Source organism: Mytilus californianus, unplaced genomic scaffold (assembly GCF_021869535.1).
Source record: "Mytilus californianus isolate M0D057914Y unplaced genomic scaffold, xbMytCali1.0.p SCAF_7, whole genome shotgun sequence".
Classification (NCBI taxonomy): Eukaryota; Metazoa; Mollusca; class Bivalvia; order Mytilida; family Mytilidae; genus Mytilus; species Mytilus californianus.
In genome coordinates, this window is record NW_026262723.1 from 108,437,705 (window position 1) to 108,465,660 (window position 27,956).

The 27,956-nt window shown below is 33.6% G+C and overlaps 1 protein-coding gene across 1 annotated transcript; it reads left to right on the forward strand.

Moving 5' to 3' along the window:
* The first annotated feature begins 612 nt into the window (after positions 1 to 612).
* On the forward strand, positions 613 to 26,689 carry LOC127707897 (uncharacterized). Its single transcript, XM_052212655.1, has 4 exons — positions 613 to 1,681; positions 10,224 to 21,609; positions 22,207 to 22,347; positions 23,539 to 26,689. Exons 1-3 carry the CDS (start codon positions 771 to 773, stop codon positions 22,318 to 22,320), a joined length of 12,411 nt encoding a protein of 4,136 aa, XP_052068615.1. The 5' UTR covers positions 613 to 770; the 3' UTR covers positions 22,321 to 22,347; positions 23,539 to 26,689.
* The last annotated feature ends 1,267 nt before the right edge of the window (positions 26,690 to 27,956 follow it).

The window sequence follows — 27,956 nt, forward strand, 5'->3', positions numbered from 1 at the left end:
TCCAGCAAGTCATTGTCAAATGCAAAGATAAGCCTTATCAAGCTCACAATATTCCAGAAACATTTATCTGGACAGTAGACAAAGTATTTTTTGAAAAAAATCATGAATTCCAAATAGAAATTACTTTCAAGAAATCATCCGGTATTTGGATTTTCAAAGAACATTATGAAGAAATAATAGAATCATCAAAGGTCATTGATATGATGCATAATAAAATTTACCATCTTGTTTTCCCATCAAAAGATAAAGATACATATGAAAGTGCATTTGAGGCCTTTTGTAGCAATTTGTTATATTTAGAAACATACAACAATAAAGCCTTAGCGTATGATGAACTTGATGCAATGAATTCAATCAATATGTTACATATAGAAATTGCCGTAAACTTCCGACGACTCAGACCTGAAAAAGTCAAAACAATTTTGTCGAACGTCATCAAATCGTTGCCTATTGGGATGCATTCAGACAACATGCCAGCATTTTGCGTTATGTTACATTACTTGGCCAATAACACATCGTTTATCAGCAAATTAAATCTTATCGATATAAGTACAGCACAGCAATTAAATAGGGTAGTCAAATATCTAAAACCAAATGCCAATGACTCGAAACACATTGACGTGATTGGTGGTGTTTTAGAACAGATATATAAATGTGCCTATGGAGAGTCATCATGTGTAGTGGGTTTTATCGAAAACACACTTTCATTTTTGCCAGAGGCTCATTTGATTGGACTTGTACAAAAATCTGTTGAGCAGACTTTTTCAAGCATGTCATTATATAAAAAATCCGAAAATGTTAATTTAGAATCAGTTTTAACAAAAATTTTAAGAGCATCGGAACATTCTTTGCTGGATAAGATTTTAAGACATCTTGTGTTATGGTGCTCCTTTGAACAGTATATGTCTGTGTGGCGTGTACTTCTCGACGCTGTAGTTACAGAAAGTGATATATACGAGAAACTTGTTGATTCATGCAAACAGAAATGTACACAATACCTTACCAAAACAGCTAAAATCAGCGACCTGAAGGAATTTTTACGACACTATCAGTTACTTCTACCATTACCCGTCGTATGTTGTGGATTGCACCAGACAGTAGAAAAGAACATTTTAGAGTTTCTAAGTCATGATTCGAAATTGACCACTTTTGATTGCAGGGCTGAGTTTCTTCATATGATACTAGAAGGTAACTTTTTCGATACAACTGAGGGAAAGGAAGACTTGTTAAAGCAGCTTGTCGGTTGTAAAAGAGGACTATTGCGGTCTTGTGTTATTAATCTCCTTCAAGACCAATCTTTCCAATACTTACCTGATGATTGTTTATCTAAAATCTTAGTAAAGTATATGCAAAACTCATTACAGTTCAATCGAAAAAAAATTTCTCTAATCGAAAGTGTGATAAAGGCATATGAAGATTTATATTCCGTATTACAACTCCCAGTCGTCAAAAGAAATGAAGCTATCGGTGTTCAAATCGACCAGATTGTCCTGAAAGCTGTTGCAGAAAATAATATCAAAGATGTGCTGAAAGCTGTTGGGGAAATAGAAAAGACGGAGCACTTACATAAAATCTTCCAGGGCCATTTAAGAAGTATTCTTCATGACAAGCATTCCCAGAAGTTACCCTCTACAGTTATTCGGGAAATATGTGGAACAGAACATTTGAGGGTAAACTCGCGGTAAGTTTGACAAGTTTTAAAGTTTCCAATATTGGTTGTGTGGTAACTTTTCGGCAATGTTACATAATAAAAAGGGAGACTAGCAATGTTGATTTTTATACGAACTGTTGTTGTAAGGAAATTATATTAATGCACCCGGGATAAAAAGTTGGGGATACTGTTTTACCCCTGTCCGTCCGTCCCATATAGGGTAAATTGTTTTCAAGCTAACTCCTAAGGTTCCAAGCAAGATATGTTATAGTATGTAGGGTGTTAGACCATATACTAAAGGTGTGTACATTGTCAGGATTTTGATTTTCTGTAAAGGAGTAAGTCCAGTAAGACCCCTTTTTGGCCCCAAATTATAGCAGTTTTACAAAATTGTTAAAATGTAAACTTTAAGCTATTTATTAAAACGTAAAATACTTTTGTTACATAAATATGGGCTGTTTTTGACAAAACAATGCACATTTATCAGATACTAGCATCATTAAGTCATGCTAAGTTACTGAAATCTTCGAAATTTTAGCATTTTGGTTAATTTTTAGACAGTTTCCGTCTGAAATGGAAGTGGCCGCATTCGTGTTCATTCCTAATATTTAAATGTAAGTTGTATTTGATGATAATACATAACATATATAAAGGTTGGGAATGAACACGAATGCGGCCACTTTCATTTTTGACAAAAACCATTTGAAAAGTGACATATTATGGCATATTTGATAGATTTTTCATATTGAACCTTGCATTTGAGCATCTCTAATGACTAAATCAGTTCAAATCTTTGACATAAACTAATTGAATTGACTGAAGTAGACACTTAAGTGTTTAAAAAGTGTCCAAAATCTTTCATCAGATGAACCTGAATTTTGAGGCCAGAATCGGCCCTTACCGAACCTACTCCTTTTCAAAAAATAATGGGTTGTTTAACTCTATCATTTTATTATTAGAAAAGGTTACATGGTTTGTACGGATGACCCCTCTAACAGTTTTCAAGCTATGACTTTTATATTATGTAGAATGTTAATACATATACTAAAGGTGTTCATTTTGTAAGGATTTTGATTTTCTTTACCTTTTCCGCAAATGAACTTTTTCGTTTCTTAGAAATATAAGGCATATAGAGTACATTGTATGTCCGACTTACTCCTCCTACGGATTTCAAGTACGGTGTTAGTACATATATGAAAGATGTGAATTGTGCTAGGAATTTTATTTTATTGACTTTTCCAAATATGAAAGGTTGCTGAACTTTGTCATTTTTTCGAACAGCGGTATACTACTGTTGCTTTTTTTGATAATATAAGGCATGCGGGGTACATGGTTTGTCTGGCAACCTCTTTTTTTCAGTTTTCAAGCTAGAAATTGCATACTATGTAAGTTGTCAGTAATATAAACAAAGGCGTGGGTTTTGATTTTATTCAAATTTTCTATAAATGACAGGTTGTTGAAATTAGACATTCAACGTATAAGAGTTGTAAACTTCTACAGTTTTCTAGCTAAGACTTTTAAGCTACAGTTTGTACATAATTTATATGTGCTAATTTATTGCCCGTGCATCAAATGTGTCATTGAAGACACAACCATCTCAAGTTTTCCTTCAACACCACTGTTACTAAGGCCAGCGCGGGAGCATCATTTTTGTCTAATTTATCATTACTATTTTAGACAATACTTTTATTTATACTTTTATTTATACATCCCGCCATTGTGTTATTGTGTTATGGTCATTTTTGTATCCTAGTCTTTCTTTTTTGCTAATGTACTTTGTCTATAGAGTGTCTATGTGCCATTTTGTTTTTGTTTTTTTTTAAATAGTTATTTCTTTTATAGTGATTAATATTATAATATAATATTATAATATTATACCCAAATCTTTGACAGTTTTACCTAATATATCTGTTTGTTTTGCTCACACATTGTTGTCCATATAATGGAATTCTATGCGACTGACATACTAGTGAGAGGTTTAGCTAGCTATTAAACCAGGTTTAATCTACCATTTTATACATAAATAAAAGCCTGTACCAATTTAGGAAATTGACTCCTTTCCAAGCCTTTTACGTCAACCGTTTTGTGCTTTATATTAAAGAATAACTCAGATTCTTAACATTGTTTTGTTTTAAAGAGTGAAACAAACAAACATTTCATTATTTTGTACATAAATTAGGCCGTTAGTTTTCTCGTTTGAATTGTTTTACATTTGTCATTTCGGGGCCTTTTATAGCTGACTATGCGGTATGGGCTTTGCTCATTGTTGAAGGCCGTACGGTGACCTATAGTTGTTAATTTCTGTGTCATTTGGTTTCTTGTGGAGAGTTGTCTCATTGGCAATCATACCACATCTTCTTTTTTATAAACAGATTGATTTTAAACAACTTTCCGTTGATTTCTTCACATAATCCTCATGTTTTAATATCTTCCTTTTTTATACGACCACAAACATTTTTTTGCGTTCGTAAAATGCTATCATGTCGTCGTCGGCGTCGGCGTCGTTGGCGTCGGCGTCGTCGTCCGAAGACACATTTGGTTTCCGGACAATAACTTTAGTTTAAGTGAATGGTGAAATTTTACCAGAAGGTTCAATACCACAGAAGGAAGATTGGGATTGATTTTGGGGGTAATGGTACCAACAGTTTAGGAATTAGGGAAAAAAAAGGGGCCAAAAACAAGCATTTTTGTAGTTTACGGACAATAACTTGTGTGTAAGTGTATGGATCTTTCTGAAATTCAGGAATTAGGGGCCAAAAAGGGGCCAAAAACAAGCATTTTTCTAGTTTCCAGACAATAACTTGTGTTAAAGTGTATGGATTTCTCTAAAATTGTACTACAAGGTTCCATACCACAAAGGGAAGGATGGGATTGAGTTTGGGGGTAATTATTCTAGGGGGGGTTCAAAAAGTTTGGGGAGGATTTTTTTCCAATTTTTTTTTAAGGGTTTATATTTTTTTTCTTCAAAATTTTTGAAAAGCTTCAAGAAGAAATCTTCAATTGCACAGTATTGCACAATAGCACAGTATTGTGCAACAGCACAGTATTGCGCAATAGAACAGTATTGCGCTATAGCAAGAAATCTTCAATTGCACAGTATTGCGCAATAGCACAGTATTGCACAATAGCACAGTATTGTGCAATAGCAAGAAATCTTCAATAGCACAGTATTGCGCAATAGCAAGAAATCTTCAATTGCATAGTAATGCGCAATAGCACAGTATTGCGCAACAGCACAGTATTGCGCAATAGCACAGTACTGCATAATAGCAAAGTATTGCACAATAGTACAGTATTGCGCAATAGCACACTATTGCATAACAGCAAATTAAAGCACAATAGCACAGTATTGCGCAATAGCAAGAAATCTTCAATTGCACATTATTGCGCAACAGCACAGTATTGCGCAATAGCAAGAAATCTTCAATCGAAAATAAATACAAATCTTTTAACCAATTTCAATGGGATTAATTTAAATTCTTTAATTTTTGGGGGTTCTAACCTCGTATTGCTATTTTGGATATTGGGCCCCATTTTTAAATTGGTATACATTGAGGTCAAAAGGGTCCAAAATTAAACTTTGTTTGATTTCATCAAAAACTGAATAATTGGGGCTGTATGATATGCTGAATCTTATTGTGCATTTAGATTTTTTTATTTTGGGGAGCCCTGTTTTCAAATTAGTCCATTTTAAGGTTTGAATGGTCCAAAATTAAACTTTGTTTGATTTCAACTAAAATTAAATTTTTGGTTTTTTTTTTTATGATCTTTGATATGCTGAATCTAACCATGTTGTTAGATTTTGAATATTAGTTCATTCTAGGTAAATTAAATGTCCCATTTTAAATTTTTAAGATCTTTGACCACATTTATTTTGTGTCAGAAACCTATATTATGTCAAAAATGTGATCACAATCCAAATTCAGACAGTATCAAGCTTGAATATTGTGTCCAAACTTGACCCAACTGTTCAGGGTTCGACCTCTGCGGTCGTATCAGGCTGCGCTCAGCGAAGCATTTTATTATTTGCTTATATTTTACAATAACAAGAATACGAAAAACTCAGTATTAAGCAGAACCTTTATTTAGGGTTTTATATATTAAGCATCACGTCAAAATGGGAATTCCGCTGTTTTTGTTCAAATGCGAGAGTCAGAGTGGTTCTGGAATGAATATATTTCCGTCAGAGACATACTGAAGGTGTGTTGATCTTATTAGATTATCTTTATGAAATCCATAAGTAATGGAGAACCACAGTTCAAATGTTATCTTACCTCATTCAATACATACTCCTAACAGTTTATTTATGTAATAAACAAGTAAGCGCATGCGTAGTTTTCTTGACTTTTGGGGCATCAGACGAAATGGTTGTTCTGGGTTCCTCACTCCGATGATTGATTTGCAACTCAAGAAATCTTTTCTGTGTTTTTATCCGCTATTTAGGGTCATTTGTGTAGCTTGATTTTAAATCGTACACGAACAACACACTAAAAAAAAATGTAATTAATAGCTTAATAGAAGAAGTAGAAAAAGAACACACCCTGAGACAAAATAAAGTCTTTCATATTATCACTAAGAAACTACATACAACTTGTTTCTCGCAGTTGATCAAATGATTAAGGTCAAATTCTCTTAACATGTTGACTATTTAAATAATCATCAGATGTGTTTACTTGCAATTATTCCTGTTTGAATAAAAAAAATCTTGAGTTGATCGATAATGAACTTGGCTATTAATAGATTACCTGTGAATAGACCATTCCATTCAAGTTGTGAAAGTACATTTGTTACTATTAACATAAATTATAGTGGAAACTTTGTTAAAAACAATGTTATAATATCTGTTCTTGTGAGAACAAATAGTGTATACTTTTTATCCTGTCAGGGACAAATACTGTAATATTTCTTCCAATGGAAAAATTATTCCAGAATATGTCTTCCCTTTGAACTGATATTATAAAGAAACTTCTATTCAATGACAAAAAGTTTTTCAGACATCAATATGTCTTTTCAAAATTTTATGGAATTTTGGAAAACGACCAGGATTGTGACAAATACATCTGTTCATTATGATCAAAAGACAGTATCCAGAGCAAAATTTTAATTCTTTTAAGGTTACATTTTTTCATACATCAATAAATTGTAAGTATTAATATCTTCCTAAAACTTTCATTGAATGTAATGAACCTTGTACATTAGCACTTCATGATCAAGAATTGCATCTGAAAAAAGGTCGATTTTTTTATATACTGACAACAGCAAACGCCGGAATAAAACAAACTTGTTAACGATAAGCTTATAATTAATTAAGCCAGAAGTGCGTTTTGGCTACACAAGACTCATCAGTGCCGCTTGAATCAAACCCTTAAGAAAGCCAAATCAAATACGAAGATGATGAACATAAAAAAAAAAACATTGTTCAGTTTAACCCTGTAGGATATTTGGTTAAAATAAATTGTGCCAATCACATTTTTTGCAACTCAATAACTTGTAATCTTTTTAAAAAATATAGAAAAGAAAGAATGACTCATCAAATTTCATGAACAGTACCGGTAGATACCAAAAGTAAAAAGAAAAAGAGCAAATTATGACATAAATTCTAAAAGAAATTAAACATGCAAAAGAAATCAATTATGCTGCAATCAATCGCACTCCCTTTGAAATGCCTTTCCATGCACAACATAGACAATTTCAAAAAAAGGTGGAAGGTATATTCGTTTTAAGGTTATGGATAAGTTTTACTGATTACTGCCACATGCGTCTCTAGGGACAAAGTCTTTCTGTTTGTACCATACAATTTAAACATTGTAACTCAAGAGACCGTTTTCCCAAAAGCTTACATACATGGTAGAATTTATCATCTTGACCAGGAACTTTATCGTCATTTAAATTTCTGCAGTTTTGGAAGACGTCTGGGACAGTTTTGGCCATATGAACCCTAAAGCAAAAGAATGAACAGATTGACAATTGTTGAGGCTTTTACAAATGTATATTTGACACTGAGAATGAAGGATTGATAAGAACATTAAGAAGGCATATTTTCAAAATGAGTGTGTTTTAATTTCAAGCAATGAGGCAATTGTAAAGCAAAACTTAAAACACAATTATTACTTTATTTATTTAAAGATATACACTTGTACCAGAGATTGGCAATTTTTTTATGCCCCCGCCGTAGCGGAGGGGGCATTAAGTTTTGCCCTTGTCCGTCTGTACGTACGTACGTCCCAAATTTGGTTTCCGTTCTCTAATTTTAGTTTGCCTCAACCAAATGTTATGAAACTTATACACAACGCTTATTACCACAAAACACAAATCAAGTTTGAATTTTGGTGGCGTCACTTTAACCGTTCTAGAGTTATGCCCCTTTACAAATGGCAAAATTGCTGAATTTTTCGTTTCCGTTCTCTAACTTAAGTTAGCCTCAACCAAATGTTATGAAACTTATACACAATGCTTATTACCACAAAATACAGATGAAGTTTGAATGTTGGTGGTGTCACTGTAACCGTTCTAAAGTTATGCTCCTTTACAAATGGAAAAATTGCTGAATTTTTCGTTTCCGTTCTCTAACTTAAGTTAGCCTCAACCAAATGTTATGAAACTTATACACAATATTTATTACCTCAGATCAAGTACAAATTTGGGTAGCTACACTTTTACCGTTCTTCAGTTATGTCCCTTTATAACTTTATATGATATGCAAGCGGGGGCATCATCCATCTGTGTCCCATGGACACATTCCCCATTTATTTAAATAAAAGAACTATAATTAGATTGAATCAAATAGGGAATACAGTTGAATGACTTTTGAGAAAGAATAGTAATATCAATGGAAACAATGGCGATCGTATCCCTCAGAGCGATCAAGCTCTTTGATTTGAGTTTCATTCCGGGGTACAACGTTTTGTTTGATTATAGTTCTGATAAGTCAGGTTTTTTTTCAGATTGCAAGGTCACCATTTGCTATCTATTGAGGTTTCTTGGTGCTTAAACTATTACTGCTACAAGAAAAGTCTTGTTGGTTTCGCCCGCGACGAAAGACGACGAAAAAGGTTTTTTTTAACGACCTTGGCTACCCATGAGGGTCTTACACGGTCGGTCGAAAAACGCCGAATGTGAGACATAGGGATAACAATTCTGCGGCGGCGGCGACGGCGACGGCGTAAAATATTTGTTTAAAGCTTTATAATTCAGAAGGTAGAAGTCATTGATATGCTGATGCCTCATGTTACTTAGTTCCGTCTGTCACATGTCCTTTGTTCTTGATCTAAATTTCAAGGTTCAGCGACTGTTTAAAAACATTTCTGAGTTGTTGTTTTTTGTTATATAAAGTACTCACTTGTAATGGGTAATAGAATGTCTATATTTGCTACATGTGATCTTGCAATGTCAACATGTCCGTCAGATAGGGTTCACTTGACTTCGACCTCATTTAATAGATCAGTGATCAACGTTACGTTTTCGTGGTCCATATCTCATATACTATAAACAATAGCTCAACTATATTTTGATGTATGGAATGATTGTAAGGTGTACATGTCCAAACACATTTTCATGCTTCATTGCCCAATGATATGTTTTTGTGGTTTGGTCTGATTCTCAGATACTGTAAGCAAAAGGTCAACTATATTTGATGTGTGGAATTATGGTAAGGTGTACTTGTCTGACTGGCAGGTTTCATGGTTCACTTGCAAATGCTAAATATAGTGGTTCAGTCTGTTTTTCAGATACTATAAGCAATTGTCAACTATATTTGGTGTGTTGGATGATTGTAAAGTGAACATAGATATAAGAAGATGTGGTATGAGTGCCAATGAGACAACTCTCCATCCAAGTCAAAATTTAACGGAGCCTTGGCTCACACCGAACAGTAAGCTATAAAGGGCCCCAAAAATTACTAGTGTAAAACCATTCAAACGGGAAAACCAACGGTCTAATCTATATAAAAAACGAGAAACGAGAAACACTTATGAACCACATCAACAAACGACAACTACTGACCATCAGATGTCTGCCAAGCAGGTTTTATCTGCCCATTTGTTTCCGTGATTCATAGGACAATGTTAAGTTTGTCCCATTTGGTACATTTCTCGGATACTATAAGCAACATGGTCACTATATTTGGTGAATGGAATGAATGTAAGGTGTACACGTCTGTCTAGCAGATTTCATATAACCTTGACCTCATTTTGAAAATTCATTGGTCAACGTTAAGTTTTCATTGTAATGTTTGTTTCTCGGATACTATAAGCAAAAACTCAATTATGTTCGGTGTGTGGAATTATTAAAAGGTGTCCATGTTGTCTTGCAGGGTAAATCTGAACATCTGACCTCATTTTTATGGTTCATAGGTCAATGTTCAATTTTCCTGTTGAGATCAGTTTCTCAGATACTTTAAGCAATAGGCTAGCAATATTCGGTGAATGGTATACAATTCAATCTTGACAAGTCAAGCTGGTTAGACATTTCTGCATTTTCACTCTTGTTTATAACATTTTGAGTTTATATGGGTTGATATTTCAGAAGACAATTGTTTTCACCCCCTCCGATTTATTTCAATTTTCTTTTACAGTTTAACAGCTAATATCATCACCATTATCGTAGATCTCCTTGGAATATGCGATGAATATGATTTGAAAGAGGTATTTTTGAAAGCATTAGATCACGCTACATTTTGGAAGGAGATATTTACGGCGGAAGGGAATCCTGTTATACGTGATGCACTGTTGACTTACGAACCCTGTATGATGGTAGCCAGATCGATTGATAATTTCAAAAATCTACTCAAAGGAAGGCATTTAGGAAGTTGTTTAATAAAAAGACTGAAAAAAAAAGAAAACGACATGTTAACACTTTTGACATGTCGTCTAGATAGTAAAAGGGACGAGACAAAACAAAAATTACAAGGACAGTGGATGATTTGTTGCACAACCGTTGATGAGCATCTTACAAACATTCAGCTTATTCACGAAACTTTTAAAATATTAAGATCAGGACTTACTATGGAAATCATGCCTTCAGTCATTAGCAATACAATGGTGTTTCTTCAGAGTCAACAAGAGCAAGTAAAACAAGATGAACTCTCGGTTGCTGATATTCTGCAGGAAAACGAATTCGAAGAGTACATTCGTGAATTATCGGAGAGTTGTAATTTGTTATTGAAAATTATAAAATCTCAAGTGTTTTGGAACATATTACAGGAGGAATGCGGTCGAAAGACAATAAAAGTATCGGCTGATGACAAAGAAGATACGAAAGGAAATGTTCTGAATGGCATCACTTTATCAGTTCTTTTTGGAGGAGAAGTTGAACTTGATATGACAAAAAGCTTTAGAATAACAGATGCTATAGCCTTTATTCAAAGCATCAACAACATCTGCCTAGAAAGATACAAGCAGTTGTGGACGCCATATTTGAGAAGTGAAAATAGACCTCTAGATGAGTTTAAAAGAATGTTTTCCAAAGTCACGTCTGCAAAGGATATGGAACAAGAAATAAAAATTGCTGAAGAGTTTTGTCGGATACGTAGTGCAATGAAATTAAAGAATACTCTATTGAAATTTGCAGAATTAAAGAACTATTCGAAAACAGTCGAAGCAGTGACAAATTGCACCAATACTTTCGAGTTTAAAGAAAATGTTCAAACATATACAAATGTTGTAAAGTCTTTCAATAAGTTGTTCAAAGCGAAAAAGAGCGAAGACTTGAAAGATATGTTTATGGATGAAATGGAAGGCGTTTTGGATAGCGTTGAAAACTTATGCCAGTATATAAGTCCTGAGGTAACCGAGGTTTTAGAAGTTCTGAAGTCTGCGGTTTCTCTCTTAAATTTCCTAAATGAAGTAGTTGACGAAGATATCAGAAACTTGATTGATGCTGTAGAAGAACACTCAGAACAATATGTCAGAGAATCAACAGTCTCAGATTTAATTGAAGTAAAGAGGTTTTTGTATCCAATCTTGAAGAAAACATATGAAGGCGACTTGACCAACTTCTTTTCGCTACTCAGAAAACAACTCACTTCAGGAGCTAAAAATATTCCAGCCAAAATTCATGATTGCAGAGACAATCTTCATACATTAAGGTCCTTATATAAAAATGTTGCAAATAGAGGAGAAAGGACGAAAGAAATAATCGATAGCATTATTAAACGAGGCAAGTTTTGCTTTTGTCTGAAAGACCACATCTGTGACATTACAGTAAAATATAAACAGGGTAGGAAACCGGTGTCACATAACAGTGCTGGCTTAAGTGATCTACGAAGCCGTGCCCTGTTGCTAATGAATGCTGAAGATAGGGATAGAAGTAGACAAAAAACCAACAGAAAAAGAGAGAATCTTGAAAGGTTTCTTCTAGTGGTTGATATAGCGTTTAACATTTCAAGTATGTGCCTTCAATTAAAACAAGCTGGACACTTTGATTATATGTGTTATGAAGATAGCTGTGACCAACACAAACTCCATGATCTAAGTATGCAGTTAACACACGAGTATGATGAATGGACAAAGAGTCTGAATTTTTGCCGAGGAAAGTATTATTATATGAATTTTATGCATCCTGCTCAATTGCAACAACTGTTTGATTACTTGCACAGAAATCATGAAAATGAAGAAATGATTCTTACTAGTCTTCAATTTATAAACCGTTCATTCAACAACATTGAATCTTTAAAAACGGAGTTTACATCTTTATCATCTAAATCTTCAAATGATGGTATACTGCAGAACATTGCAATAACACTGCAGAGTGTATTCGGAGGATATCATACTCCTGATAAACCTCTTGCTACATATGTCAAGGAACCAAAAATAACTGATATAGTTCATGTTGGAATTCCATATATAGTAGCTTTAGAAGAAGAAAGTCCACTTGTTATAAGGACAATGTTTGCTTTATTCATGAATACTACTAACCAACTACCAGATGCTAGTCAGATCCTTTTTTGTCGAGAAGAAACTACAATTGATGAAATAATTCTTTTTTTGAAGCGTTGTACTGATATTCCATCTACACAAGACCAAAGAATTCTGTTTTGCATTATCAATATCGAAATGCTAACAAATGATATACAGAACCAATTTGTTGATATTTTGCTACATTTGCAATCTGGAAATTTCTTACTTTCAGTTATTTGCCGTGGACATATCCATCACCCATTTTTAGATCAATTTTCGGATCGTCTTTCCCGTCCCACACCCATGACAGAGAGTTCATTGAAGGAATGTCTTAGGAGGAACTGGCCAAATGTTTATGTTATATCCTCTGATGTTCCAGGTTTAGGGAAAACAGAAATGGTACATAGTATGGCCAGGGACAAAGGATTATCTGTAGCAACTTTACATGTGAGTGGAAAAGTTGATTCACAGGCCATTGTGAGAAATCTTCACTTACTGAAATTAAAACAATACAGTGTCCTTCATATTGATATCGGTATTACGCCGTCACCATCTGAATTGGATTCAGTGTTGTTTCAGCTGATTATTCTTGGACATATATCAGTTGGTTCAGATGCCTACACCTTAAGCACAGATCATGTATTCATTGAAATATCTAATACAGTAGGAAAGACACTTTGCAATTCATTACCAACAACTACTTGTTTAAAAAGGATAAATCTAGACTGGAACAATTATTATGACTTAAAGGTGTGCATGGAAAGAAACAGTCCAATACAAGTAGTATGTCAATACTTAAAAGCGCTAGATACAGGCCGACTAGACAGAACTGACATATATCTGACAGGAAGTAATACCCCAAAGTCCTTAAAAGCTGATGAATGTAGGATTTTATTAGAAAAGTATTTTTCTTCAGCAGGAGATATGTCATATACTTTACTACATATATTTCTAAATGTCCTTGCAGACCAACTGAAGAAACTTTCGTCCAGTGTATTTTTCAGGACATCCAATATTGCAGTCATGATAGGCGAAAATAATCTACCAAGCGTGAAGTCCAATTTAGTAAAGGTGCTGGTGGAATCGTGTCAGGAATTCGCCTGCAGATCAGTCCAGTCGTGTCGCTTATCGCAGGCGGCAAGTCTGCACACATCTAGTGAGTCATATCGCGACAATAGTTCAACCTACGAACTTGCACAACGGGTAGCAGGAATGATAAGATGGGAAGATAGTAATCATCTTATGATTCTTTTCCATCAAAATGTACAAACTGTGTCAGCGATTTATCGAGATATAGCTAAGGTTCCAAAAAACATTAAATGTTTATTTGAAAGTCAAATGAAAAAGCCCATTGATGATTTCAAATGTAAAACTCAAACAGAATTGCAAGATATACTGCAGATGTTAACTCGGAGCAAAGCAAATAAGTTGTCAGATAAGACTTTGGATACATTGGCAGCAGACTACGCACTTACACCAGATAATTTGTTGAAAATGATATTGATATCACTACGAATCAATGCAATGATACCTGTTGTAATAATGGGAGAAACCGGATGCGGAAAGACATCACTGGTACGTTATTTGGCAGAAATATCAGATGTCGACTTTGAGTTGTTCAGTATTCATGCAGGGATAGATGCTAAATGCATATTACAAAAAATTAAAGAAGTCAATAGGAAAGCTTTGAGTTGTCTACACTCAAGTACTTGGCTATTTCTTGATGAAATCAATACATGTGACCACTTAGGGCTGATTAATAGCGTCATTTGTCACCGGTATATTCAAAACGAAGATCTGGCTCCAAATCTTACTATCCTGGCTGCTTGTAATCCATACAGGATGAGAAAACACTCAACAATTTTTACTTCCGGATTACAAGGAAAGGTAAAAACAGATGAACTTTCCAGGCTTGCATATCGGGTTCATCCCTTACCTGAAGCGCTCATCGATTATGTGTGGGATTATGGCAGTTTAAATGAAAAGGACGAACAGTTCTATATTTCAAAAATGGTCAACCGAGTTTTTGATGTTAATTTTAACTCAATCGTTTTTGAACCGTTACTCACCAATATACTAGCAATGTCGCAGAGTTTTGTTCGAGCAAAGGAGGCAACGGATAGTTGTGTTAGCCTACGTGATGTTGATCGCTGCAAAAAACTTGTTCAATGGTTTCTGCAGTTCCTTCAGAAGAAACGGACAGCAACTGGCGTCGCGTACGGTATAGAGACGAAGGCTATTGTACTCGCGCTTGCAGTTTGCTATCACAGTAGGTTTGAAAATGTTGAAGTTCGAAAAGCTTATCGAGAAAAAATATCTCATATTATTTCCAAAGAACATTATCCCATTTCCTCAGAAGGCGTATTGAAGATAATACGCGATGAACAAAAGAACATTTTGGACCGTATGACCCTTCCAAATGGAATTGCTAAAAATACTGCATTACAAGAAAACGTTTTTGTAGTTCTTGTTTGCATTTTGAACAAAATTCCAATATTTCTTGTTGGTAAACCTGGTTGTAGCAAATCACTTTCCATCCAGTTAATCAGAAGTAATCTTCGTGGAAAAGATTCCAAGGATATACTATTTCAAAACATGCCTCAGTTATTTTGCGTTTCATTTCAAGGCTCAGAATCAAGTACGTCTGACGGCATCATAAAGGTATTTGAAAAGGCTGAAAAATATCAACAGCACAATGAAAAAGATGTGATTTCTGTAGTCATTTTAGATGAGATAGGTCTTGCAGAGATTTCAAGGTTTAATCCACTGAAAGTTTTACATGGCCTGTTGGAACCAGGAAATAAACAAAACCCAAATGTCTCCGTTGTAGGCATCTCAAACTGGGCTCTTGATGCAGCTAAGATGAATAGAGCTATTCATTTATCCAGACCAGATATGGATTTAGATGAATTAAAATATACAGGTCATGCAATAAGTTCCGCAATGCTTGAAGAAATGAAAAGCGAAACTGTGTGGGAAACTGACGATTCTCATGAAAATAGAGATATCTCTGATATATTAGAAATGTCATTTGACGAAATAGCTATAGCATACTATAAATATACAGCAGATCGTCAGAGGTTTGCAAATTTTCACGGACTTCGTGACTATTACTCGTTAATAAAGTATGTCTGTCGTTGTCGTCAACTGTCTAGTCGATTTGATAAGTCAGAAACTGATATCATTCTGAAAGGCATTGCAAGAAATTTTGGAGGTTTACCCACTGAAATGATGGAAATTGTCGGAATATTTCAGGAATCGGTTCCAAATTTAAAACAAAAGCCTATACCCGTTACAGATCTCATTAAGGAGAATCTTGACGACAATGTTTGTAGACATTTGATGTTACTAACAAACGGAGATGCTGTAATAAGTGTCTTAGAATCACATTTAAATGATGCAACACGGCCATTTGAAATCATTTTTGGAAGTCATTTTGAAGATGACCTTAGTGACGACTACAATTACCGTATCTTGAGTCGTATTATTCTTTGCATGGAACAAGGACTTGTTCTTATTCTAAAGGGCCTTGAATCAATTTATGGTAGTTTATATGACATGTTAAATCAGAATTACACAATTGTTGGCAACAAGAAGAACTGTCGTATAGCTTTAGGACATTACAGTAATCCGATGTGTCATGTTCATGACGCATTCAAATGCATAGTTCTTGTAGAGGAAACGAAATTGGATTATTCAGATCCCCCTTTTTTAAATAGATTTGAAAAACAGCAATTCAGGTTTTCAGATTTGATATACAGTGATGACTTTGGGGATATTATAAGTGAAATAGAAGAAATGCTTATGGAATTGTGCCATGTTGAAGGGTGTATGTTCACACCTGAAAATACTATTCCATCCTACAATCATGACCTACTAGTTTCCTTGATATTGTTTCTAAGAAATACCGAGAAGTCGGAAATCCTGAATCAAAAACACTTTTTTGAAATGGCTATAAGTCTTATACTTTGGATGATACCACCAGAGGTAATGGTTCGTGCGATGGAAAGTAAACTTTACTATAAAAGTTCAGGCAGGGTTGAAAATTTATTAGAAATGTATATGGAACTACCAATTCACCAAGGTCTTTCACAGTGTTTAGATTTATTGTTGATATCTAGATCGAGTGATAATGATGGAAACAACGAACTAACGACAAGTTCAACCAACGGAGAGATGCTGTTATTTTATACATACATGAATATTCATTGTAATATTCGATCACTTTTCAGTGAAGATTCACATCAGATTGAACGATTGTCTTCATTCAAATCAGAAAAGCATCTTTCGGGTAAAATTGAGGATTTTTTTAATTCAGAAAAATCTGTATTGTTGCTTCAGTGTAGTGCAGCTCTCGATGGTCAACATTTACTACTTTCAAAGGTCATCGTAGAAAACATCCGAAGAAAATGTCAATTGAAGCAAAAACATGTATGTATGATAATTCATCTAGATAGAAATGTTGCAAATGATCAGCAGCTAGTGCCAATAAATTTTTTGTCCGGCTGGAAAATTATTTTTATTGATGGTCTGGAAAAACCGGCAACAACAATAGGCCGTTTTATTTGTACAAGCAAATACGATATAGTAAAGGAACGTAGGCCTCTGAACGAATACATTGTTGATAATCTATTTTGGGCTTTTACTAGAATAAGATTTACGAGTGAAAACAACACAATTGAAAATCAAAGATTCATTATAGACAAGTTGCGTTTAAGTGAGGCAGCAATCAGTACGATTGAGGAGTTGATTTTGAATTGGATAGAAGAACAGTCGTCTAATGACCATTATCAATGGTGCATTGATGTCGCAAAAAACTCTCATGAACTTTACAAATCTGGAGCATTAGTACAAGCATGTGAAAACAGTATACATGATGTTATAAAATCACCGCTTGCAATGTACCTGTACCGTCTGCTTGAACTGCAGATTCTAAGTCAAGTTTTTGTTGTAGATGAATTCTCGATCGAAAGAACTAACAGTTGGAGAGAAATTGTCCTTTCTAAAAGTTATACAAGTATAGAGAAGCTGCCTCCAGTGACAGGTCCTGAATGTTATTCCTGCAGTGTCACATTTCTTCCATTGAAAATGCCACTTAGTGCACTGATTATGAACAAAATAGATTTGCGAAAGGATGAATTCATTGACATTATACGGAAAATTAGAATACAAAATGATATTGAACCATATGAAGACATTCCTTTTGAGTTGTTTGAAAAGACTGTATCTGGGTGCACCGACTTGATTTGCCATGATGTGGATGATATTTATAATGTTGTTTATGACGGAAGGATAGATGATTATGTCCATGATTTCTGTTGCGTCAATTCCTCGGGCATTGCAAACATCAAGGACAAACATAAAACAATGAATATATTTTATTGGGCACTAAAGCATTTCATTCAACCTCTCACTTTCCAACAGGAAGATATTGTCCAAGTTATAGCAACGATTCATGCAGCATTTTGGCTTAACAGCTCAACGGTGTCTTCAATATGCCAACTAGTAGCCCTCTCAGAACAAGTCATCAAAATTTCATGGAAAGAAGCTGCTGTCGAAACAGATTTTGAAGAAGAAGGCATGCATTTTGGGAGTGAAACACTTTACATTTCGAATCTGAGTAGACCAGCATTTGTAGACAGTCTGTGTTTAAAATTGTTACCAACCGCCAAAGTTATACATTCGTATTCGTTACTAGCATGGCTGGAAATTACTCAGGTTATTTTGCCCATAGCAAAAGAGGTGACAGATGAATCCACTATTATGCCAGCATTGCAACTTTGTCAAGAAATTATCCATTTAGTTCTGAAAGTTGATAACTTTAAACCCAAATCAGTGTTTTTGCTTGGAGAACTATTTTTGGAAAATGAAGGACAGATAGACTCGCCATCCGTATTTAATCTGATTTTGAGTATCCTTCAACAGCTCCAGGTTGAAAGCAGTGCTGATGTATCAAAACTCCAACAGCTATTTTGTTCATATGTAATGCGGAGCCTTCTTTCCAACCCAAGCGACAATGAGATATTGAAATTAATGTTGACCAATATAGCACGAGGTGCTACATTTGATAGTCGTTTGGCATATTTCGGAAAATGTCTTGAATTTGCACTGTATGTAGATAAATCTGGAAATGAACATTTACTAGAAGAAATTATATTAAACCAACTTAGCGAAGTTCCGCCATTTGTAGAATGTTTCGATAGTTTTATGAAAACTGTAGACCTGTTAAATGAGGAATCTGATGTACTGCCGTGTCTACTGATCGACGTTGTTCAGAAATCATTTTCGGAAGATTCACTCAACACCGCGATTCTTTTCCAGATCGAATCCGCCTCTCATAATTCTATCAGATGTTTTCTACAGGCCTGTGACGTTTTAAATAGCAAGACCATGTCGTTCAGGTATATAACAGCAGTAGCGTTTCTAAAGCAATTTTTTCAGACATATTATGTGGCACTTGAGCAATGTAAACTTGACACATCTGAAATGCCAATTGTTTCTCATCACATTAATACAGTTGTGTCAACGATATGGAAAGCTAGTACTGAAGAACTGCCAAATCCGTTGTTAGTATATTTGATGAAATACTTTGCTAATCGTCACGGAATAGAATTGATACACCGGAGTTGCAAACCGGTTCAGAATACTTTGACAACTTTGCAAAGCATTAATTGGAATATAAATTATATTGAATCGTCTGTTGTACTCAATCCGCTGGCTGCACACATTGATTTAGAATTGGCAAACAAACTATTGCAACAAATCAATTCAGTTTTGGAAAAAGAAAACAAATTGCAAGACCTATTAGAGGATGAAAGAACAGTTGTTACAGCATTGCTTGGTACACTATCCAAACGATTTTATATGCAAAAATGTGTGAGGGAACTTACTGATGAAGAGCACAGAATGGCAACTGCAATTTGTAGAATTGTAGATGAGTCAAAACTACCACAAAGTTGTAAGCATATATCGCAGTACCTATTAGGAAATGACTTCGACAATGAATTATTTTCATTATCTGTTGCATCAGAGAGCCCATATCCTCACTTGGTTTCTATTGTACTTCATCTGTGTTGTCTCCTTTCCGTTGAGACAAATATGCAGAGTATTTGGTTTATCAATTTATTCAAACCGGACAAAACAACATTGGAGGATCTTCCATTTATTTACTCACAAAATATGTTAAACGCAGACCAAAAGATTCTACTCTTACTCAGTTACAGTACCATAGTAGGCTCTGTAGGCTTTCGTTTCACATCAGATGAAACACTTCGAAAATTCAGTCAGTCTCGCCAACAAGACATGATCAAGCAGTTTGTTGAGTTACAACATCTGCTTCAGCTGGACTCAAGCAACCTCTGCATATTGATGCATGTTGTGATTTTGAAATGCAACGCTGTTATTTTTTGTGAAAATAAATCACTTACAACAAAAGAAAAAAACAACATTCGTTCAAAATGTATTGATATCATTAAACATTTAGTTGCTAACAGATGGCAGGTAATTCGAGATTTCAAGATCAGTCAATACGCGATCAGCCAAAAGACGCCATGCATTGAAGCATATATTGAAGAAATTATTGAACCAACTGAATCTGTTTGCATAGATAAGGTCATTTTCCGTTTGTTTAGGATGTTACATCCACCAACGAAAGACATTTTCATCAATGAACTGTGTTGTGGGGAAACACAACAGTTTGCTTTCCTACATCTTGTATTTAAGAGCACGGGCAGACTAATAGTTCCACAATTTCTACCTGCTTTGCTTCGTTGGCATATGTCCGTTATAACATATGCTAGTTATAAATTCAGAAAAGTCGATTTCCGAGATTTATCAGTTCAAAAATTCTTTAGTCAGGAAATAGATGACTCAAGACGTGATATTCTCAAAAAATATTTCGAGCAGTTTAAAAAAGCCTGGAATGAAATTAAAGACAATTACTGTGATGTCATGGCAAATACCGTTACTTCTCGTATGCAACAGATGAATACGACTGTAAAAATGGAATATTGTACAGTATGGAATGATGAATCATCACTGTTACTTTTACTTCAAGAATTAGTCCAAATTCATAACACTTTCCTGGATCAATCCAATGATATCTTAGGGCATAAACAACGGCATAAAAAGTTCAAACTGATACAACAAGTTGTGGCTCTACTTGATGTCAAAAGTAATGAAATTGTCACGTTTAGATGGAATGATAATTGGTTAAAATTCTGTCAAAGTGATACACGCTATGGATTAGGACAGAGATTACTATTTGACTACGAAAAGATTGAGGAAGAAGTTAAGAAAGATATTTTGATGGGAAAAATGAAAATTGAGTTTCCAACTCGATTTCCAAAGCCAGTTTTTACAGATGATTTATATCAAAATAGTGTAGAACTTTTGTCTGATCTCGAAAAGAGCATACCACAACACCAACTCACGAATGAGATAAGAAAATCAGTTGATGTCAAGGTCGATCGTGATGCTGCGTTTGTAACAGATCTACTCACTCAATTAGGAATGGTATTGGCCCTTCTAAAAAAAACAGGAGGGGACAATAGTCAGCCACTTATAGAATATTTAGAAAAATGGCAAAGCGTTACTGGGATGAATTCAAATATTTTTAAACGTATATTACCAGAACCTGTAGATTCAGTGAAACTTGGACATGTCGTTACATTGTACAAATGGTTAGAAGAACTTAACGGGCGCAGTCTGGTAGAGGCTCTAGATGAAAGATTTCATAAGACATTGCACCCTGAAGCTAAAGAAATTCTACACCAGACAAAAAATGTACACATGGCACATTTAGAAAAATTACAACACCCGTTGTTAGTTTTTGTACATAGATGTCTTGCTCTTAGGAACGCAATAAGTCATGACCATCCACTAGTAGAATATATTTCTTCCCAAGAGCTGTGGTGGAAAGAACATATAAGAATGCAGGAAGGCAACATTGGAGTCATTGCTGGAGCAGATAACAAATGTATTCCAATATCAGAAATACTGTCACCTTTAATCTTGATTGAAAATATCTGTGAAACAGTTTTATTTGTTCAAGAAGCAATTAAGGTAGGTGCCTCATAATTTATAATATACAGTTATATAGGATTATGACCTTAAATTTCTTTGAGCAGCGCATAAATTTCATATGTCGACGCTTAGTTTTTTTACTAAAAAAAGTTTGAATTTTGCTTTCAAGTAATTGATGTGTATGTCCAAAGTAATCAGAGATAATTTCTTCAAATGAATTAGTATAAAAGCATTAAATGCTCCCTGGATCGTGTAGCATTATTATGTACTATGTAGTTTGAGGATTTCTTTGGTGTGGTATTAATATGTTTATGGTGCATAGATATAAGAAGATGTGGTATGAGTGCCAATGAGACAAGTCACAATTTGTAAAAAGTAAACCATTATAGGTCAAAGTACGGCCTTCAACATGGAGCCATGGCTCACATCGAACAGCAAGCTATAAAAGGCCCCAAAAATGATTAGTGTAAAACCATTTAAACAGGAAAACCAAGGTCTAATCTATATAAACAACGAGAAACACTTATTAACCAGATCAACAAACGACAACCACTGAACAACAGGTTCCTATAAACACGAAATGAAATTGTGTTGAGTAACAACTGTTTGTCAACATTTGATACGGTCTTTTTTCAGGAAGTCACAGAGTTCAATGTTCGAATTTCTAACATTTCAAATGATTATCAAAAGACGAAGACGGTTCAGACAAATACTAGGAAAAGTGCTGCGAAGCGATTCCTTAAAATGTAACCTTGATGAAAAGATATCTTAATTTTGGTAAGAGTTATATGAATTAGAGGAACCGTATTAAAAACAGTTAACATATATTGACATAAAAGAAAAAGTGTGTTACATTAAAATAAATCGGTTCCATGAAAGATAATTAGAATTTAAAAAATGCTTGAACATAAAAAGGGATAACAGGAACCAACAAAAAAGGTGAAAATCCAATCATCACTATACTGTGTCAAATACTATATCGAAATCTATACAACTCATCAACTAGATCTTAACACTATTCAAAGGAAACTATCAGCTGTTTAATTGAAAACTACAAAATAATAATTAGAATAAAAAGTAAATAGGAACACTTGATAGCATGTGTCTTCCCTAATACTGCACATATCGTATATAGTTTGTGAGCACTAAACCTTCAAATCAACATTTTTTTCTGGATGACTTACTGTGTTTATATCCGTTCTTGATATTCCGTTTATAAAGTCAAATAGGTTCCAATAATTTTATGTGTGTCTGAAATATGGAATGAATGAGTCTTTTGTAGACGAAACGCGTGTCTGGGGTACACAATTTGAATCCTGGTATCAATGATGAATTTATTTAGAATAGCTTGTCTGTCTTTTTTTAGTCCCCTACCGACGAAGTCGAAGGGGACTTTAGGTTTGCACTCCGTCTGTCTGTCTGTCTGTCTGTCTGTCTGTCTGTCCATCCGTCAGTCCGGCAAATCAGTTTTTCACAATTCTTTTCTTCATGCATGAAAATATTGATTTAAAATTTTGTATATAGTTTGATCATGACAAGTTACAGATCAAGTTCGAAATATGTTCCGGTCTGATGATTTTGTACAGAGTTATGGTCCTTGGACTTAGAAAATTCACTTAAATAATTTGTTTTCCGCACTTTGTTTTGTCATGATTAAAGATATTAATTTAATAATTGGTATATCGTTTTATCATGACAAGATACAGATCAAGTTCGAATTTTGTTCCGGTCTGATGATTTTGTGCAGAGTTATGGTCCTTGGACTTAGAAAATTCACTTAAATAATTAGTTTTCCGCACTTTTTTTGTCATGCTTAAAGATATTAATTTAATAATTGGTATATAGTTTTATCATGACAAGTTACAGATCAAGTTCTAATTTATTTTGTTCCGGTCTTATGATTTTGTGCAGAGTTATGGTCCTTGTTTTATATCAATTAACTGTCAGATTATATTTTTGTTATTAAAGGTAAATGGATCAAGAAATGCATTTCAACTTCACAAGCAGGATAATTCATCCCGGTGATCATATACCACTAACAATCTTTAACAAAACAGATAGGAATTCTTTGTATGTACATTTCAAATTGACTTACTATGTGTTTTGTTCATGTTTTATTAGACTGACATAAATTTGTTGTTCTACTTATAATGAATAGCAGTTTTGTTGGTGTTTTGTCAGGTATAAGTATTCCATGTAAATTGACAGAATTACAGTATGTGAAAATTATATATTATGAATATTTTCTAGCTTTAATGTGCATATCAGTAATGCGGAGACGATTGACATGTGGAGGTATAAATATTTCCAAATAGTGACCGTATATATTTATATTTCAATTTATCTTACTTTTCATATTGTGTAAATTTTTAACCTAACTAAAGAATATAGATCAAGTGCTACTGCCGCTATTTCATCTATCATATTACATCACATATGAAATTTTACTAGATTATGAATATCCAAAGCTTTCATTTTGCGGCATTCTACATAGTTTTACGAATTAAATGTCATTTCAGATATTTTTATCTATTCAATTGTGAAGTATTTAGTAAATGCAAAGTTTTGAACACTTGAATTTTATGTAATTTGACTTGAAATTGTAGTATATAGTTTTACAAAAATAACAACTTTACAGAAAGCATTATGTTGCCTTCCTAAAAACGGCAAGTGAAAAAGTAAAGAAAATGATGGATACTTGTTGGATGGAAATTGTATCATCAATAGATAATTCTATTATTATTTTATTTTGTGTTCATTATTTCTACATACAGAATGTTTTTGTTCCATAATATGACAATTTCGTGTATAAAAGAATTCATAACATATATTGGCAATTTTTTTTAATCAACTTTAATGTAATTTTCTGTATTTATATTTTCGTCATCTGCTTAAATTTTGTATTTCAAATACAACTATATGAGTATTGTAAATGTATGGCATAATGCATTTGGCATTTTTTGAATGAACAACATTGTTTTAAATCTTCAAGTAGTCGTTAAATAAGAATAGTAGTAACAGTGGTTACATGCTTTATTGGTTATTTTCTATCATTGTATATTTGCCTTATGTTTTTGTTGTTAAAATACAATAATTAATAATTTAAAATTACAAAGTACTGTGTTGGAGTTAGAAGAATCATATGTACAAAGATTAGAGTACTAAATCTAATTATGTAATACAAATTTGTGATTATTTTCTATTGTTCTTATATATTTGTTATGTTATGTTTTGTTTCAAAAGCATTAAGAATATTGTATTTTAACTTTCAAATTTGCAAAGGTATCATCTCCACCAAAATATCTAAATATATGAGATATTTATATAGTATGAATGTTGCTTAAATTTAAATACTGTATGTTTGTAAATATTGTCATGTTTGTCTTGGTAACAACCCAATATTTGGATTTTACACCAATAAAATGATTTGATTTGATTTGTAAGTATGCATTTCAATTATCATGAATTCGCAAGAATTTGCATTCTGTAAAGATTTGATTTGAAAAAAAAACAACATTTGTTTGCAATATGTATGTGTTAAATATTTATGAAATTAAAAGCTATGATTCATATCATTTGAATGAGTAAATTAGGAGAATATTTCCATCATTTTACGAGATCAAATTTAGAAACCACCTGGCTGCTACAAGCATCCGATCGTTATGTTTTTGTTAACTAAAATATAGATTCCCTAATGCTTAGAGTGTAAATAAGAAGATTCCATAATTGTATCAAGAATTTACGTTTTGCTATAATGTTTGAATTGTATTTCTTTTTAAGATATCGAGATTCCATAACTGTATCAAGAATTCACGTTTTGTTATAATTTTCAAATTGTATTTCTTTTTAAGATATCGACAAATGTAAACAAACTTTGTCAAAACTGATCGACTAGTTTATTTTTAACAACTTTACCTATATAACTTTGTATTTGATACAATGTTATCTCTGTTGACCTAGTATATTTGGTTTTCCAAAAGGTTTTGATTACTTTTAAAATTTATAATCATTGTAATGGACGTTTAAATAGATAGACAGAAACCTCCAAAAAAATGACCAACTATACAGGGTTAACAAAACTTTTTCATTAGCAGAAACCATCAATTGAGTTGCTAACTTCTACGTTATTTGGTCTCGGATGGAAAGTTGTCTCATTGGCAATCAAACCACATATTCTTATTTTTATATAAATTAAGGAAATGCCGATTGTGGGGCATGTTTTTAAAACTATGACAGCAGCTAAACAGAATGTTGTGATGACTGCGTAGTGAAATGAAGATTTTGTACATATTTTTAATGACATTTGATTTGGGAAAATTGAAGAATGAACATTGCGTGAATTGTGTGATTTAAGGAAAAGGGAACATTGAAAATTTTGTCAATATTTTTTTATGTCATTTGATTTGGGAAATGGGGGGAGAATGAGGATTATGTAAACATTTTTTTATGTCATTTGATTTGGGAAATGGCGAAAATGAAATTTTTTTCATTATTGTTTATGCCATTTGATTTGGGAAATGGGGAGAATGAAGATTTTTTAAAACGTGAATACTGTTAATGTTAATTTATTTTGGAAAAGGGAACATTGAAGATTTTGTCAATATCATTTATGTCATTTGATTTTGGAAATATGGGGGGGGGGGGAAGAAGATTATATAAAACTTAAAGAAGATTATGTAGACTTTTTTATTTCATTTGATTTGGGAAAAGGCGAAATTGAATCTTTGTCATTATTGTTTATGCCATTTGATTTGGGAAATGGGGAGAATGAAGATTTTGTGAGTATTTTTAATGTCATCTGATTATGGAAAAAGTGGAGATTGAAGATTTCGTAAATATATTTATCCTGATTTCTTATGTACAAATGAGTAAATAATATGATAGTGGTACTCGAATTCACCAGAGACATATACTACAATTGTATTGTATGTCTCTGAATGCACTAAGAAAGCTGTATATTTGAAATTATTAATGAAATAAATTATGACAATAGATATCAAGATGGTAACTTGTTGGCAAGTGATTGTTTTTAAGACTAAATATAATAATATTTAACAAATATTAATGTTGATTTTATAATTATAAAGTAATTTAATAAAAATAAATCATCTTCGATTTTTTTTTTGTTAATTGTTTATCTGTTATAGGTTAAGACTACTGCATGGATTTTTTTTAAAAGAATTTGTGAATACAACTGTTAATTGTTCTTTTAAAAATTTATCTTAACTTCTGTTTGGTAATTTATCAGTTTTGGTAAAAAAAAAAGATACTTCTTGTTTTCTAGAACATTTGTTATTGCTGTGGCAATTATTAACATTGCATGACAACTTATACAGATCTCACGCCTTCCGTCTATAGTGTTATTAGTGCTTTAAATTGGATTTTATCTGTCAACATGGCAGTGTTGGAAGTTGACGACGACAATCGAATATTGTTTGGTGATTGTGATACATTTAAGTGTTGGTTGGTGTATCTGGTACATTCCATATTGGATGGCTGCTTTCGTAATAATATGCCCGTTCATTAGGTCTAAGTAATAACGATACTTAACAGGAATGTTGATCGGCCAACAGACTGATCACGTTTGTAGAAGATCGGATGAGTCCATAACTTACCCGTTGGTGTTGTCGTCGACATGGTATTCACAAGTAAATTAACCTTGATAATTGAATAATGAAAATGGTAAGGTAAAGTAACCCCTGCCAGATAGTTATGTACACTTTGTATATGAAGCAAGTATCTACCATTTGATACGATATTCCAGAGCTTGATTTTTCCATCATAATTACTTGATAGAGAGTTGCTGTCAACAAGGAAACTATTTCACCTAGGGTCCATGATTAGAAATTTGAAGTCATCATGTCTGTTATGGAATATTTCCGAGTGTCATCGCCACAATCACCTAATGCGACTTATTAATTATATTTTTACGTGCCATGAGCAACACGACGAATCATTTGGTAGACTATGATCTGCTTACCCTTCCGGAGAACATAGGATCACCAACGGTTTTGGTGGAGTTCTTGTTTCGCAGTCTTTAGTTTTTCGTACGGTGTTTTGTAGACTGTTAATTGTGTTTTGTATCACGGTTTCGTTTTGGCCAGTGTTTTATACCAACAAAAAAAGAAGTGTGGTATGAGAGCTAATGAGACAATTCTCATTCAGAGACGAAATGACGTAGAAGTTAACATCTAAAGTTCACCGTATGGCCTTCAACAATGAGGAAAACTCATACCGTATAGTAAGCTATAAAAGGTCCCGAAATGACAAATGTAAAACAATTCAAACGAGAAAACTAACTTTTGTCTGTTTTCTTTGACTTTGTCCTCCTTGTATCTTCTACCCCTTTTTACTTTTTACAATCATTCTAAAGATCAAATAGATTT